The sequence below is a fragment of the Aythya ferina genome (genome assembly GCF_964211825.1).
Source record: "Aythya ferina genome assembly, chromosome: Z".
Taxonomy (NCBI): Eukaryota; Metazoa; Chordata; class Aves; order Anseriformes; family Anatidae; genus Aythya; species Aythya ferina.
This window is the reverse complement of record NC_140299.1, coordinates 53,251,939-53,266,969: the sequence shown is the minus strand read 5'-3', so window position 1 is coordinate 53,266,969 and position 15,031 is coordinate 53,251,939. Positions and strand designations below refer to the sequence as shown.

At 43.7% G+C, this 15,031-nt stretch overlaps 1 protein-coding gene across 1 annotated transcript; it reads right to left on the bottom strand.

Moving 5' to 3' along the window:
- Window positions 1–3,053: 3,053 nt before the first annotated feature.
- FNTA (farnesyltransferase, CAAX box, subunit alpha) lies at window positions 3,054–14,258 on the bottom strand. The gene is made up of 9 exons (XM_084504947.1): window positions 14,121–14,258; window positions 13,740–13,825; window positions 13,009–13,123; window positions 12,057–12,161; window positions 9,306–9,432; window positions 8,730–8,878; window positions 5,930–5,992; window positions 5,238–5,409; window positions 3,054–3,783 (listed from the first exon to the last, which is right to left on the bottom strand). The coding sequence occupies exons 1-9, from the start codon at window positions 14,246–14,248 to the stop codon at window positions 3,682–3,684; spliced, it is 1,047 nt and encodes a 348-aa protein (XP_084361073.1). The 5' UTR covers window positions 14,249–14,258; the 3' UTR covers window positions 3,054–3,681.
- Between the last annotated feature and the right edge of the window lie 773 nt (window positions 14,259–15,031).

Genomic DNA, 15,031 nt, shown 5'->3' with positions numbered 1-15,031 from the left:
TCATCGAATTGCACCCACTAGGCTGTATCTGTGACAACATCTGCGACATGTGGCTCAAGGCGTTAATAAAGACATTCTCTCTTCATTCACATGCACGAGGCAGAAAAACTGCAGCTGCAGTGTCTCCACTGCCTATTTGAATCTGCACATAGCCAAGTCGCACCAGCATTTGCAAAGCCTTTGTGTGATCCCACACCATCACATCACATTGTTTCTTTACCCCTTTGTTCTAAAAGCCGCAGCAGCTTTAAACCTCTCTGCGCTCTTGTAGGGGCACAGCTCTCCACAAGCCCATTGTCACCACTGCACTCTATGAATTGCCTGATAGTGCTTGGGAAGTGTTTTGCATGGCCGGAGTGATTAGAAACCTTAATGCTTCCCTGCTGGAGAAGAATATTGCTCCTACTGAAGATCCAGCAGAACAGCGTGCTCCTAATCTGTCTCAGCACAGCTAGACAGCAACTGATAAAGCGTGTTGTGCTAGTTGAGGTGGTTTTGTGCTGAATAGATTAGGAAGGAATTGCACAGTTTTGTCAGCCAAATTGCGCAGACAATAAGATGCAAGTCTGTGAGGGCTTAGACAGATAGACACAGCTAGACCAAGGCAATAATAACATCAGACTCTGACGAAAGTAGGCATAGGAAATTATTTCACGTGCTTTAATAGTTCTCTGTATTTCACTTGAGGTTCCAGTAACACAGATTTACAAGGGACAGTTGTACCAATCACTTTTTCCATTGACACAGCTCTTCAGGAGTAAAATTCAGTACACTACATACAATCAGTTACAACAGTACGTTTTTTTGTACAGACAAACATCTACGATAAAGCAGTTTTGTTTTCCCTGATCACAGCAGTCAGTAGCAATGCTGATCGGTTAGTCCTCTAACACTTCCTACTGTAAGATCCTGCTCTCTATAGCTTATATGTTTCGTCAAGCTCTCGCTTCTATGAGAAAGATTCTGCCTCAGACATTTTTAAAATCGAAGTCTTGGTAGCTGCAGTTGCTAGCTGGCTGGGGAGCCTGTCATTTTCACAGTTTTGACAGCTCAGTATTTCTGGGTGTGGTTGGCTACAACAGAACCAAGGTGTCTTTTGAAAAGAATTTTAGAGCTGACACAGAATGGGAATAAACACAACCGTTAGAAAGAAAACAAAAACCAAAACAAACAAACAAACAAACAACAACAACAAAACACTAACCATTTCTGGCACATGTATTGCCTTGTTATTTTTATTTATATATATATATATTTTTTTTAACTGGACTCTAGCCTGGTCTCTTAGCACTTGCATGATTTGTTTGATCATGTGCTTTTTACTTGAGCCAAGATTTTTTTTTCCTGTTACAGTACATTTTTTGAGTGTATTATTCCTATTTTGGTAAAATTAGCTATTGGAGAAAAGGATACTTGCTTGTATAACTAGTATAAAACCCTGTTAATGTTGTCACCAGATAATGACAGCTCACTGATTACTTCTAGAAATCATTTCCATAAAATAGAAGGCCAGAAGTTGACCACACCATAAGATAACAATCTGTGAGACCTGCCAGAGCACCCCACTGACAGAGAAGCACAATAATGGCCGTATCTAAGCTATTTTGTCAGACACAAGAGGTCACATGTGGAAATACTGTCCCAGCAGACACAGTTCATCATCTTACATTAGATTAATAATTTTGTCTGAAACTCATGCTGGTGTCTAGAAAGAATCCTCTGCCTTACTCATTATCAAACTGCGTTTATAAGAACTGTGGGAACTTAGTAACATCATATGGAGAGACAAAACCACTTCTCTGTTCCCTCTTGATTTATGATGTTTACTTTAATAGTTGCATTTGTGTTGCACCTCTGTGAGCTTTCTTGACTGTCAATGGCAAATACATTACTTTGCCCTAAAGTCCTTGAACATACTTCTGTCTGTGTAGAATTACAAACTTAGTGTCGTTTCTGTTAGGAACAATTTATCTGAGTAGAAACATACATTTTTTGTTTTATGCTGGAACTTCAACTGTCATAAAAAAATACATATACAGCAGATAAATCTCCAGAAGTCCGAAGCTCATGTTCACTTTTAACATTCATGTGTCATGACAAAAATGCTTTTTCTACTTCTGGAAAAGTGGCAAGACATTAAAGGTAGTACATGGATTGTATGTACTAACTCAATTCCCCATGAGTAGTTTTAAATCTGAAGAATACACAGAATCAACATATTTCAAGCTCCTGAAATAATCTCCACTATTGTTTAATTATGGCAGCAGCTTTTAACAGTATCAGAAAGACTGTTCATATTTTGAAATAAATACTATTACTTGTTCCTTGCATGATAATTTGCAAGAAAATACTGCTTATCAGACAAGCACACTATGCTAAGAACAAAGTTTACAACAGTCATTTACTGAAAACAAGCTTCTGTACAGGTATGCACCACCTTTGCAGTTCTGTATTTCAGCTATCTTGCATCTTTCACAACTGCAAGGAAAAATATTTTTTTGGCTGAATATTTCCATGGAAAAAACATGAAAAGCCTACAGAAACAAGGTTGAGGCATTTAATGCAGAGGTCTGCAGTAAGTGTTCCCTCCTTTCCAGCCAAGTAAAGATACATAGCATAACCAGTTAGCTACAACCACTTCTGATGCATGACTTTAGACTTCTCTGATTACAAAGGATGAAGACAAAAACTACCCACCATAAACACACACACACACACACACACAAAAATGAAAGACAAAAAAAAAAGAACCCACCCACAACCAACCAAAAAAAAAAAAAACCAACAAAATTTCAGATTTTCACTTGTCCGAACAGAATTTAAAGAAAAAACTAAGCAAATCTTTGGGTCCCCAAACCATTCTTTGTGACTGTGCAGACAAGAATATTTAGAAGTACTGTGATAAGAATACACCAGTGCAAAAGACACATCGATGCAATAGAGTCCAGTGCACCTAAAGGGGATATTCTGCTTTTATCTCTGCTAGCACCTGAGAAGAACAATGCACATCCAAATATGAAAAAAAAAAATCACAAAAAATTTCAGACGAACACTTTAAGTTATCCGTTTTTATTCAAAATGACAGTCGGTGTTAGTTGCGTGCAATAGCACATGCTGCTAATGCTGCACAGCTGCGCCCACGACAGGCAACTAGAGCACCTACTTGCACTAATCTGAAGCAGGTTACTTTATACCATCCATGCCTAGTGTTACTTGCAGTCATTACTGCAGCACCTGATATGGCTGTTAGGAACAGCAAGTGGATAAGCCTACATGTAAGAAACTGGTTTAGTGCTTTATAAATAGCACATACAGCTTTATATATTTCCTATGATGAAGCACACAGATAGCTTTATGTATTTCCTATGATGAAATAGCACATACAGCTTTATATATGTCCTATGATGAAATAAATCCTGTATTTGGTACATTTAAATAATTAAGCCTTAATTACATTTCTCTGCAGCACCAGAGCTATCTATCACCAGTAGCAGCGGTGACCCAAGAGACTGTACTGTGCTCTGCACTTCTTCTTCGCAGCAAAACCTCTTTGGCCAGGGGAATACTACACTGGCTTTTACACTAGTTGATGTCCTCTACTTAGTACTCTTTTACAACAGGTCGAGAGCTTAACACAGCTTCTTCCACGTTCAGTTACTGCTGCTTGTCTGTCAGTGTGCTCTATTCAGCGTCGGCGCTGTGCTTGTTCTTAAGGGACCTTCCAATGTATCTCCAGTACTCCTTTCGGATGGTGTCTTTTTCTTTAGCCAGAATTTCACAGAGCTAAGAAAGAAAATTGAGAGATTGCAGTGTTATACCAGAAGTTTAATTATCTTTACAAAATACAGTCAAAGGATGGGTCAGCTATTCTTATAGATACTTTTTAGCAATACAGTTTTATTCACAAGTGTTGATTTTTTTTTCCAGATGTACAAGGACTTCAAATCGATGCCAGCTCCAAATAGCAGTTAATCAGCCTGACAGTGCACAAAAATCTCCAGTCCTATTTCAGTTGCTGCTGCTTCCTCTGCCTATGGTTTGCATCTACCCCAGACTGTTCAGCCTATAGTATAATACAGCGTCCCTTGACAAAACAATAGGTTATAAACCACTCGGTTTAAAAAAGCGGAGGAACAAAAGTGAATCCACTTTTGATTCTCCAGTACTCCAGATGAACTGACAGGTGATATTTTGTTGTTTTTGCTCTCAGCAGACTGTCCTGAAAGGGTTCTCAATGCAAGGCAGTGATCCCCTCCCACAACTTAGAGCTGGTGCTCAATACAGGTACATGTCCTGACTTTTGTTTTATTCTCAGCTGAGTGAACAGCTGGGTGTAATTCAACCCTACTCGCAGGACATGATGTATAAAACATATATGGTGTGCACACTACCCACAAACATTCTGGTCAATTCCGTTACTGTGCAGATGACATTGCCTTTCTTAGTGAACCAAAGTGCAGAAATAGCAGCTTCAATGCCTGAATATACGAAGAAACCAAACTCAGTGAAATAGTATTAAGGGACGGAGGTACAGCTATGTATATTTAGACTCTGGTCTTGGAATACAACAATGGAAAATTGTTGAGAGAGAACGATGTTGGAACACAGAGACTCCAGGCAAGAACTGCAGCTCTAATCACACTGAGTTCCAATCTGTCCCAAAGAAAGTGAAAAAAGTGTTCTTATAAAAACTACACTGCAAGACACTGGATTTCCCAAATATGAAGCAAGGGAGATAAACAATACTGCTAGAAGTCATTTATTCTCTGTGAGGAATGGTGCCCAACACTCCCTACTGACATTCCTAGCATATGCTGTTTTAAGCCAATTCCATCATTTGTCTTAGAAATAACGAAGAAGTGCAAAGGGAGCTTGAGCATCCAATCAAATACAGACAGGATGAGGACAAAACTCCCTAACCTACAGACTAAAAAGAAAGAGTTTATACTACAAAACTACCGCTGGAAACTTCTCTTATTCAAACATTTATCTTCTTCAGCAGGTGATATTAGAAACCTTCCTTTACTACCTGGTGAAGAAAAATTACAGTGACTTAGTAACTGGCGAGTTACTATTTACGGATAAATAAACAAGACTCTTGTGTCCAACTCTTCATAGTGCTGCTGTGATTAACAAGTGACCCGTTCTATTTACAAAAACGAATCCATTTTGACTGAATATAAAATGAGAGCAATAGACAGCATCCCTGAAAGCAAACCCAAGCTCTCCAAATGTACCTCTAATGCCTTGTTTAGTGTTTCTTCCTTGTTATCACACTGGTTTTCAAGCATATCTTCATAGATGTCCACAAGAAAGGCAATCAGATAGGGCGAACTGTGGCTGGGCTGTAAACTCAACAGTTGATCGAGCAGATACGGATATTTAGAAAGACCATGATCCTGTAGAATCCTGGAACAGAGGCCAAAAGACTTCAAACATAATGCTAGGATATCTGCTGTGAAGAATTACGGTTTAGTTATGACTCCTTTATTTGGAGATCAGTTTTGAAATAAAGGAACAAATACGAGCAAGACAGTAAGTAGGCAGTGTAATTATAATGCAGCAATAATATAGCTTAATGCTGTAGCAAGCTAGCAGAGTTAGGCCCAACTCAACAGAAAGTATACTGAAAGTATGTTTGTTACTTTCTACTCTATGCTCTGGAGCCAATAAAATTACAGGTCTACTCTCCAGAAGTCCTTGCAATCCTCCTGCGTGAACTAAAGGGCCAGAAACTTAGCAGAAAGTTACGGAGAAATTATGTACCGTACCATTGTGAAGGTTTTGCCTGTCAGTTTAAGCACACAACCCTGAATGAATAGCAACAAGCTTTTTCCAGTGAAAAGCTAGGCACAAGGCATGAGGAGTCATATAGTTTAAGGCACCTTCCTTTCATAGAAACTCTCTTTTCACTACAAAGGATGCTCACCCTTTTAAATAGTTCCAAGCACTCTCATTATGTGGCACTGCTGTGATCATCTCAAGAGTGTATCTGTGAGAAAAAGAAAACAGTTCATGAATGCAGACACTAACAATTCTGTTAGAAATTGCCTGAATGTGCTCAGATACTCCCAGTCATATCCCTCCAGTCTGTATTTCGGAATCTTTTCACAGATCACCTCAGCTAGTTTACAGATCAAAAACGTCTTGCAATATCATTACCACAGGCCTCAAAGAGGCAGATATTACTGTAATTGTTTTAAATTCTTAAGTATTTCTGTTAGTTGTAGTTTATACATTAACAAAATAGCTCTCAAAACGATGAGTGTTAATGCTAAGAAACAACATCATATACTCCCCTGGTATGCTAAATGACTAACTTGTGTCTCTATGTTCATGAAGTCTGAATTCAAATGACAAGGGGCTGAAAAGAGCTAGGGTCACAGAAGCCCACTGTGAACTATTTTGATATCACTAGATATAGTATGGTTCTGTACCTATTTGCACAACTTCCTTTAAGAGGCTACCCCTGAGCAAGCCCCATAGAAAGGGGCAGCCTGAGCTCTCAGATCAGAGCCTTCTGGTGCAGGTTCTGTTAGAACAGCAGTTCGGTAACTCCACTAAGAACAAAGCAAGAATAGGCACTGGCCATACAGGTACAAAGCCACGTTTCGTCTTCACAAAACAGCCTCTACCTACTGCCTTTTCCACAGCACTGCCAGGTGTTCAGCTGACTTTTAGAGACAGCAGATACTGAAAAACAGTTCTATAAGCACTACTGAAAAAAAAAAACAAACAAACAACATATATTTTGTATATATATATATATATATATATATATTTATCTATATATACATTTTTTTTACACATCTGCAATCACTACCACAAGGACTGAGTTTATCAAGCAACAAGCAGCCCAGCTACTGTTCTATAATGACACTTGGGAAGTCTTAATCTTAGGTAGTCTGATTCTTAAGATGGTATCCAAGTAAGAGTATCTTGGTCATAGCATCACATCGTTATACCATCATGTTATGTATCTGCTTATACACAGATCAAGGGAAGAGGGCAGTTTTACCCTTCACAGAAGAAAGGTTAGGTCTGGAAACATCCAAACCTAAGTTATGGAAAGGGACTCATTCATTTGCAAGAATGTTATAAACTGGAAAATAAGTAAAACTTACATTGGTTTTCTAAGACAACCATGAAAGGTGGTAGAAGGTGGGACCCTCTACCAATATCAATTGACCTATTCAAAGCTTCAGTGCTTCTTCTAAAGAATAACTCAAATAAAAATTGAGTACTTGTTCTCATTGCCGCCTCACTTTAGACAAGCATCTCATAACTACCAACCCTGATCAGCAGCCTGAGATGTGCAAAGCGCACAAGAAGGCTTCCCTTATCATCTGTAATAACACAAATGGCTAGAAGCTTGGTTTGTTTTCAGTCACAAACACACCACTTTGGAAGAGTTTCCAAAGCTTGTTTCCTTAAAATTGGCCAGCTCATACAAGTGAACACATAACCCTGAAAGCTCCTTTCTGTTTCTAGCTGCATCAAAATCTTCATAAGCGTGATCTCTCTTCCTAGAGTCCATGTCCAGTTATCTTTAAATCACTGTGGCTGCCATACTACTGGAACAGCAGTTTAGTACAACGCTGAGTGTCTTTCCTTCCAAGCTTCCTAGCTGTGTTCTGGGTAGGATGTAAGATACAATGGACAACACAACTTAAGTGCTGCCAGTGACACAGGTTTTCTGCAGCTTGATCTCCTGTAAGTAGTTCACTATAAAAAGCCAAAAGTTTTATGTTCACAGTGAAAAGCAGGGTAGAAAGACAGGTTCATGAGAATAGAACCACAGAATATCCCGAGTTGGAAGGGACCCATAAGGATCAAGTCCAACTCCTGGCACTGCACAGGTCTGCCCAAAAGTTCACACCACGTGACTAAGTGCACAGTCCAATCGCTTCTTAAATTCAGACAGGCTTGGTGCAGTGACCACTTCCCTGGGGAGCCTGCTCCAGTGTGTGACCACCCTCTGGGTGCAGAACCTCTTCCTGATGTCCAGCCTAAACTTCCCCTGCCTCAGCTTAACACCATTCCCGTGGGTCCCATCACTGGTGTTTACAGAGAATAGGTCACCTGCCTCTCCACTCCCCCTCGTGAGGAAGTTGTAGACAGCGATGAGGTCCCCCCTCAGCCTCCTCTTCTCCAGGCTGAACCCTCAGCCGCTCCTCATACGTCTTCCCCTCTAGGCCCTTCACCATCTTCATCGCCCTCCTCTGGACACTCTCCAATAGTTTCACATCCTTTTTGTTCGGTGGTGCCCAGAACTGCACAGTACTCGAGGTGAGGCCGCACCAGCACAGAGCAGAGCGGGACAATCACCTCCCTTGACCTACTAGCGATGCCGTGCTTGATGCACCCCAGGATACGATTGGCCCTCCTGGCTGCCAGGGCACACTGCTGGCTCATATTCAGCCTGCTGTCAGCCACAACCCCCAGACCCTCTCTGCAGGGCTGCTCTCCAGCCTCTCGTCGCCCAGTTTGTACCTAAAGCCAGGGTAGCTTGTCAAGGTTAAGGACAGCCAGCCAGCTGACAAGTCAGTGGCACTGAACACGTCTATATGTGCACTAACACTTGATCTACCATCTATCAGAGGGAGCCCAAATACTACTTTAAAACGAAAAAAAAAACCCAAGCCCACAACTGCCGAGGCCTGTAGAGGTGTTCATTTGCTTGCATATAATGGAGAACGCTTAATGTGGGAATGAACAGTATTACTAACTGGACTTCTCTGTCTAGGATTGGTGGATCATCATAGCCAGTGGTGTTGAAAATTACAAAGTATCTTTGGTTCCAAACAGAGTTGTTTCTGACATCCTCCCTCAGAAGCTGGTCTACATATTCCAGTTCATTTTCCCATAACTTGAACTCCTACAAAAAGGGAAGGAAGAGAGAAAACCACAATGAAAAGGTTTTATTTTAAAAAACACATTCTACTTCATACTAAGCTCTCTGAATGTTAGATACAAGGACTTTTCAAAAGAAATCAACACAAAATTCAAAGAAAAGTAAGGAAGGGTGTACAAAGAACTTGCTATGTTATTCAGTTACACACAATGGTATTAGCTCATCATTGAATTCACACAAGTAAAAGGAAGCAGCTGGTAGCAGATATTTTTGAGCTTGCTTGCTAAAAGGTGGTTGATATCTGAACTCTGCCACCCACTAAAATGCAATTGTTTTTTCCTTCAGCTTTAAGGAACAAAGTGCGGAATGCAATTCAGGGTGCATTTAAGATGTGAAACTGCACAAGGTGAGCAGGTTATTTAGAGAATAAGCGGTTCAATGCATACAATACCTGAATAACCCATTGTCTGTGTTGCCAAGCATGGTAATTTTTGGCATCCTGGTTAAGAATGTCAGCTATGAACTCAAGCTCTTGGGATGGATCCTGCAGCCACTCTACCAGCACTCGTCTGTGATGCCTGATGATAAGAATAGGAAACTATTTTTAGGATAGTCAAGAATTTGTGTGAATGTGTGGTCTACATTAAAGCAGGATTTAACACCTGTACTAAATACATCAAGAAGTGCTAGGTAAAAGAAATACACCAAAACATTCCACTTGTCTCTGAGAAATATACAATGCAAACTTATGCTGTCACAAAGTCTAAACAATTAATACTATAGCTACACAAACACATTGGCCAATCGCCTCCTTTTAGATAAGTTGTGATTACCTGAAGTAGCACGTTCACACGTTAACATTCATGGTCAGTATCTTCAGTAAAATTATTTTTTCTCATACTACTTATTTTTTCTAGTAATAGCAACACGATGAGATGGCTCCCACAACTAAGTGTTGAAATGGAAGGAAACTAGGAGGGGATGTCACTCTCTATGTCAACAATCAGTGGGAGTGCATGGAGTTCTTTTTGGGGACAGAAGAGTAACCAACAGAGTATATGGGTTAGGATTAAGGGGAGGACAGGGCTAGGTGATGTCGAGGTCTGCTACAACCCACCTGGCCAGAAAGAGCAAGAGGATGAGGCCCTCTACAGAGGGATAGGTGCAGCCTTATGTTCACAAGCCCTGGTTCTCACTGGGGCACTTTGACCAACCCAGTAGCTGTTGGAAGGACACCACAGCAGGACATAAACAGTTGAGGAGGTTCCTGGAATGCTTTGATGATAATTTCCACCTCTAAGTGGTAGAGGAGCCTATGAGAAGAGGTGCTGTGATGGACTTCTTTCTCATCAACAAGGAAGGGCTTGTTTGGAATGCAAAGGTCAAAGGCAGCCTTGGCTGCAGTGAGCAGGAAACAGTGGAATTCAAGATCCCGAGGGCAGCAAGGAGAATGCGCAGCAAGATTGCGAACATGGACCTCAGGAGAGCAGACTTTGGCCTCTTCACGAATCTACTTAGCAGAGTGCCAAGGGACAAGGCCCTGGAGGGAAGAGGGGCACAAGAAACCTGGTGAGTATTCAAGGATCACCTCCTCCAACCTCAGGAATGATGCATCCCAACAAAGGAGAAGTAGGGCAAAAACGCCAGGAGGCCTGCATGGACAAATAAGCAAGGAACTCCTGACCAACCTCAAACACACAAACAAAGCCTACAGAGGACAGAGGTACCATCCTGCTTGTAAGATTGTCAAAGACAAGCTGCTGAAGTATGGACTGGATGAGCAAACAGTGGGGTGGACTGAAAACTGCCTGAATGACTGGAGCCAGAGGGTGGTGAGCAGTGGTACAAGGTTGAAGGCCAGTGATGAGTGGAGAACCTCAGGGGGTCACTGCTGGATCCAGCCCTGTTTAACATCTCCAGAAATGATCTGGATGATGGAAGTGTACCCACAGCAAGGCTGCAGATGACGCAGAACAAGGGCAGTGGCTGACTCACCAGAGGGCTTTGCAGCCCTCCAGACCTTGATGGGCTGGAGAGGTGGGATGCCAGAAACCCCATGAAATTCAGCAAGGGCAAGTGAAAAGTCCTGTACTTGTGGGGGAACACCCCCAGGCTCCAGGACACACTGGGGCTGCACAGCTGGGAAGCAGCTCTGTGGAAAGGCCCTGGGGGTCCCAGTGGAAACCGAGTTAAAGAGGAGCCAGCAATGTGTCCTAGCTGCAGAGATTGCTAATGGTGTCTTGGGCTGCATTAGACCAAGTATTGCCTGCAGGTGGTGGGAGGTGATCCTGCCTTCCTCCTCAGCACTGGTGAGGCCACACCTGGAGCGTGGTGTCCAGCTGTGGGCTCCCCCGTACAAGAGGGACACGGACTTAACAGAGAGAGGCCGGTGGAGGCCCACCAGGATGATCAAGGCACTGTAGCACCTCTCCTCTCCTATGAGGAAAGAATGAGAGAGATGGGGCTCTTCAGTCTAAAGAAGCAGCAGCTCAGGGGGTGTACTGCCAACACCTGAAGGGAGGGCAGAAAGAGGACGGAGCCAGTCTGCTTTCAGTGGTGCCCAGCGCCAGGACGAGGCAATGGGCACAAACTGGAGCACAAGAGGTTCCATCCAAAAAGCAGGAAGCACTTCTGTGCTGTGCGGGTGACTGACGCAGGCTGCCCAGGAAGGTTGTGAAGTCTCCCTCTTTGGACGTGGCCCTAAGCAATGTGCTGGAGGTTTGGACCAGATGACCCCCAGAGGACCCTTCCAACCTTAACCATTCTGTGCTCCTGTAACACTGCTGCTTTCTTTATTTCCCCTCACTTGAAAAAACCCTATGATAGCTAAGTGAACTCCAGGAGCCACTAAAAAAAAAAAAAAAAAAAACCAAACTCAATTGTATTTATCTTTTCTTTTTTCCTTTTCACCAGTCGCTATTTTTCTGTCACTTATTTTGTCAGCTTAAAATTTTAAGTTAAAAGAAAACAAGACATTTTTATCATATCACAATTGAGTTTAGAACAAAGTGCTAAAGAGGACTTTGGCTGTGACATTGATGCAACTCCATCTTACTCCTCTGATACTGGCACTGTATTACACGCAGGAAACAACTTACGAACCTTTAGTATCAATTAGCACAACTTATTCTACAGAATTAAAACAAACAAACAAAAAAGATCTGTAGAAACTTTAAGAACTGAAAAGAAACTATGGTTTTACCAGACTTGATAGTTCTTTGGTTGGTCTTCAATAATAGCTGTAATGTACTTAAGTTCCTCATAAAGATCCTTTCCTAAGGACTGCAGGAGGACCCTCCGGAAGTGCCTGTACAAAAATCAAGCATTCAGACACTTGAGCAGACTATCCCAGAATTCCTAGAATTCGTAACAGAGCCTTTCTTTGCAGTTCTTCAGATAGATATTGAGTCTAAAAGAAGTGCAAAGAGCTAAGCCACATATACAGTCCTATTAAAAGTCATTTAATTACTGAAAAGCTGGACAGCTTGATTATGACTGGTTATAACAATGTTATCTAAAATCACAGAAATCCTAGGTTTTACGTCAACCTCTGTCTACCCACACTAATTCCATCATCGCAGAATCCATGGCTTTGTGCTTGAAATAATGTAAGCTTTCTGATTCTACGCAAGATAGTGGGCGTAACAGGGGTATTTGCTGACATTTGTGAGTTAAAGAGCCCTGCTCTGAGTATTAGAAATTCACTGCTTATTAATCATATATGTATTAACCAGAGAGATTTTTTAAAATGCACTATTTAGTATTATACAGCTATCTAGGACTGAAGCAGTAACTACCATACTTTTATGCCTCTTCTTGAAGTTACCCGAAAGAATCTTCACCCTTTTGCCAAGGTTACATTGTTGTTTAAAATTAAATAATTTACCTGCTGAAATTCTTGTTATAGCTAATCCTGACTTTGCTTGATAACATCCTCAAAACACAATGAATGAAAAGCAGTGAATCAAAACTAGACATGGAAAATAGTGAACATGGGCTTTCTTTAGAAGCTCAATGGGAGTCTACAGTATTCCCCCGCATAAACTCAGCTAGCTGTGCCCCAGTTATACCAACGAAATTGTCAGAGATGTAAGAGGTTGACAATCAACTGACAACAAAAATAATTCTGGGTAATAATCTTAGCGATCACTTACCACACTGTGTAGTTTGCAGCATTTAACTCAATGGCATCTGCTGTTAGCTTGAAAGCTCTTTCACTTCTCTCATCCCGCTGCAGAACGGCCCGGAAGTAATCATAGACATCTCGAACTAGACAGAGAACAGCAACTTACCCAGCGCTGTGAGAAAAAAGCCTGACCAAGGGGTAACGTTAGCGACCCCCATGAAGTATGTGAAGTAGGAAGTAACTTTAAGTACAACTCCTGAAAATGATAGCTACATACTGATACGATATGCCTGTTAATTGAAGCCTCTAATGGCACTGGTGTACTCAAAACACACTATCTGAAAAATATCCCAAACAATCTGCTTTATGCTGCTTAGTCACGCTATCCCCCCAGATGCAGTAATTTCATACAGGTCTCTTCCACATGTGGGCTAGCAATGCCTTACCGGGTGAACTGTACTGCCTGCTACAGTCCTTGGGCCGCATGATTTTAAAGTAAAACCTTGCCTATCAGCACTTGACGTAAATACTCAGCTTCGGAGATGCCTGGTGCAAAGACCACGTGCAGCTGCCGTAAGACACGAGATACAAATCACTTTCTTTTGACTAGGACAGGCGCTCTGGCAAATGTGTCACCCAAAACACGGAAATGTAACGTGTTATCCGGCGCTAGCGTTGCTTTAGCAGTGGTTAAGGACAGACAAAAACTGAATCGCGCTGTATTTTCCCCGGATACACGCGTATAGATTTGCAACTCACACTTCTCGCTGTAGATGATCTGAACCACGGGGTTCGGCCCGTCGTCCTGAGGGACCGGCTCGATGTCCGCCCACTCCTTCCTGTCCCTGGAAACGCACGTCGAGGAGGGGCTCGGCTTAGCGCAGGGCTCTCAGCGTTACCTCAGGGGCTGGGCTGGGCGCCCCTGGGGGTCTGCGCTTAATTCACTTTCCCGGGGGGCTGTGAGAATTCGGGCCGGCAGCACCCACCTCCCTCCGGGCCTCGCCTTCCTCCCCCCTCTCCTCCTCATCCTCCTCATCCCCCCACAGGTGAGGCGCCCGTCACGGGGCGGAGAGGGGCACCTCACCTCACCCCATCCCGTCCTGTCCCATCCTATCCCGCCCCATCCCGTCCCTACCGCACCTGTAGAGCACGTAGCCGCTGTCCTCGCCCTCCTCGTCCTCCAGCAGCTGCCCGAAGCCGCCGAAGCCCTCAGCGCCGGGCTCCCCCTCGGCCTGCAGCGCGGCCGCCGCCGTCCCCTCGGCCGCCATGGCGCCGCCAACGGCAGCGGGGCGGCGGCACAGCGCCTCCTGGCGCCGCGGGGGGAGGGCGCGCATGCGCTGTGTGGTGGTGGTGGTGGTGGTGGTGGTGGTGGTGGTGGTGGTGGTGGTGGTGGTGGTGGTGGTGGTGGTGGGCGGGGGGGTGGAATGGCGCCGCGCCGACCCGCGCATCGCGTCAGGGGCATGGCGGGGGGTGGTCGTCAGGGAGCGGCTGTCCTGTTAGCTGCTGTGCTGCTCAGCGTGCGGTGTTTTGGCTGGTATAAATAAAGATGTGAAAAACAAGAAGTGAAGGAAAAGGAGGCACGTCGCATGCCAGCAGTGGTTCTTGTTCTTATGGGGTCCTGCCCTCACACCACTATGAGTAGTGATAGGACCGGAGGGAATGGCCTCACGTTGTGCCAGGGGAGGTTCAGGTTGGCAGTGAGGAGCCATTTCTGCTCAGAAAGAGCAGTCAGGCACTGGGACGGGTTGCCCAGGGAGGTGGTGGAGTCACCGTCCCTGGGGGTGCTCGAGGAGAGGCTGGACGTGGTGCTTGGGGACAGGGTTCAGTGGGTGACATGGGTGGTAGGGGGATGGTTGTGCCAGGTGATCTTGGGGGTCTCTTCCAACCCTAACGATTCTGTGATTCTGCGATTTTATGATTGGGGTTTGCAGGTACAAGGCGTGAGACCAACTTGTCCAGAATAACCCCACAGGAGCACACGGGAAAACTGCCACAGGGGCTCTGGAAAACACAGCTACAGCAGCTGGTGTGAAAAGTTACAGAGCTGCAGG

What these genes read in the sequence shown, in the direction of transcription:
- FNTA (XM_084504947.1), bottom strand. Translation starts at nt 14,248, where the DNA reads ATGGCGGCCGAGGGGACGGCGGCGGCCGCGCTGCAGGCCGAGGGGGAG. An exon ending in AGCGGCTACGTGCTCTACAG is followed by an intron (nt 13,826 to 14,120) that starts GTGCGGTAGGGA and finishes GTGCGTTTCCAG; the next exon opens with GGACAGGAAGGAGTGGGCGG. An exon ending in ATCCTAGACAGAGAAGTCCA is followed by an intron (nt 5,993 to 8,729) that starts GTTAGTAATACT and finishes TTTTTCTCACAG; the next exon opens with ATACACTCTTGAGATGATCA.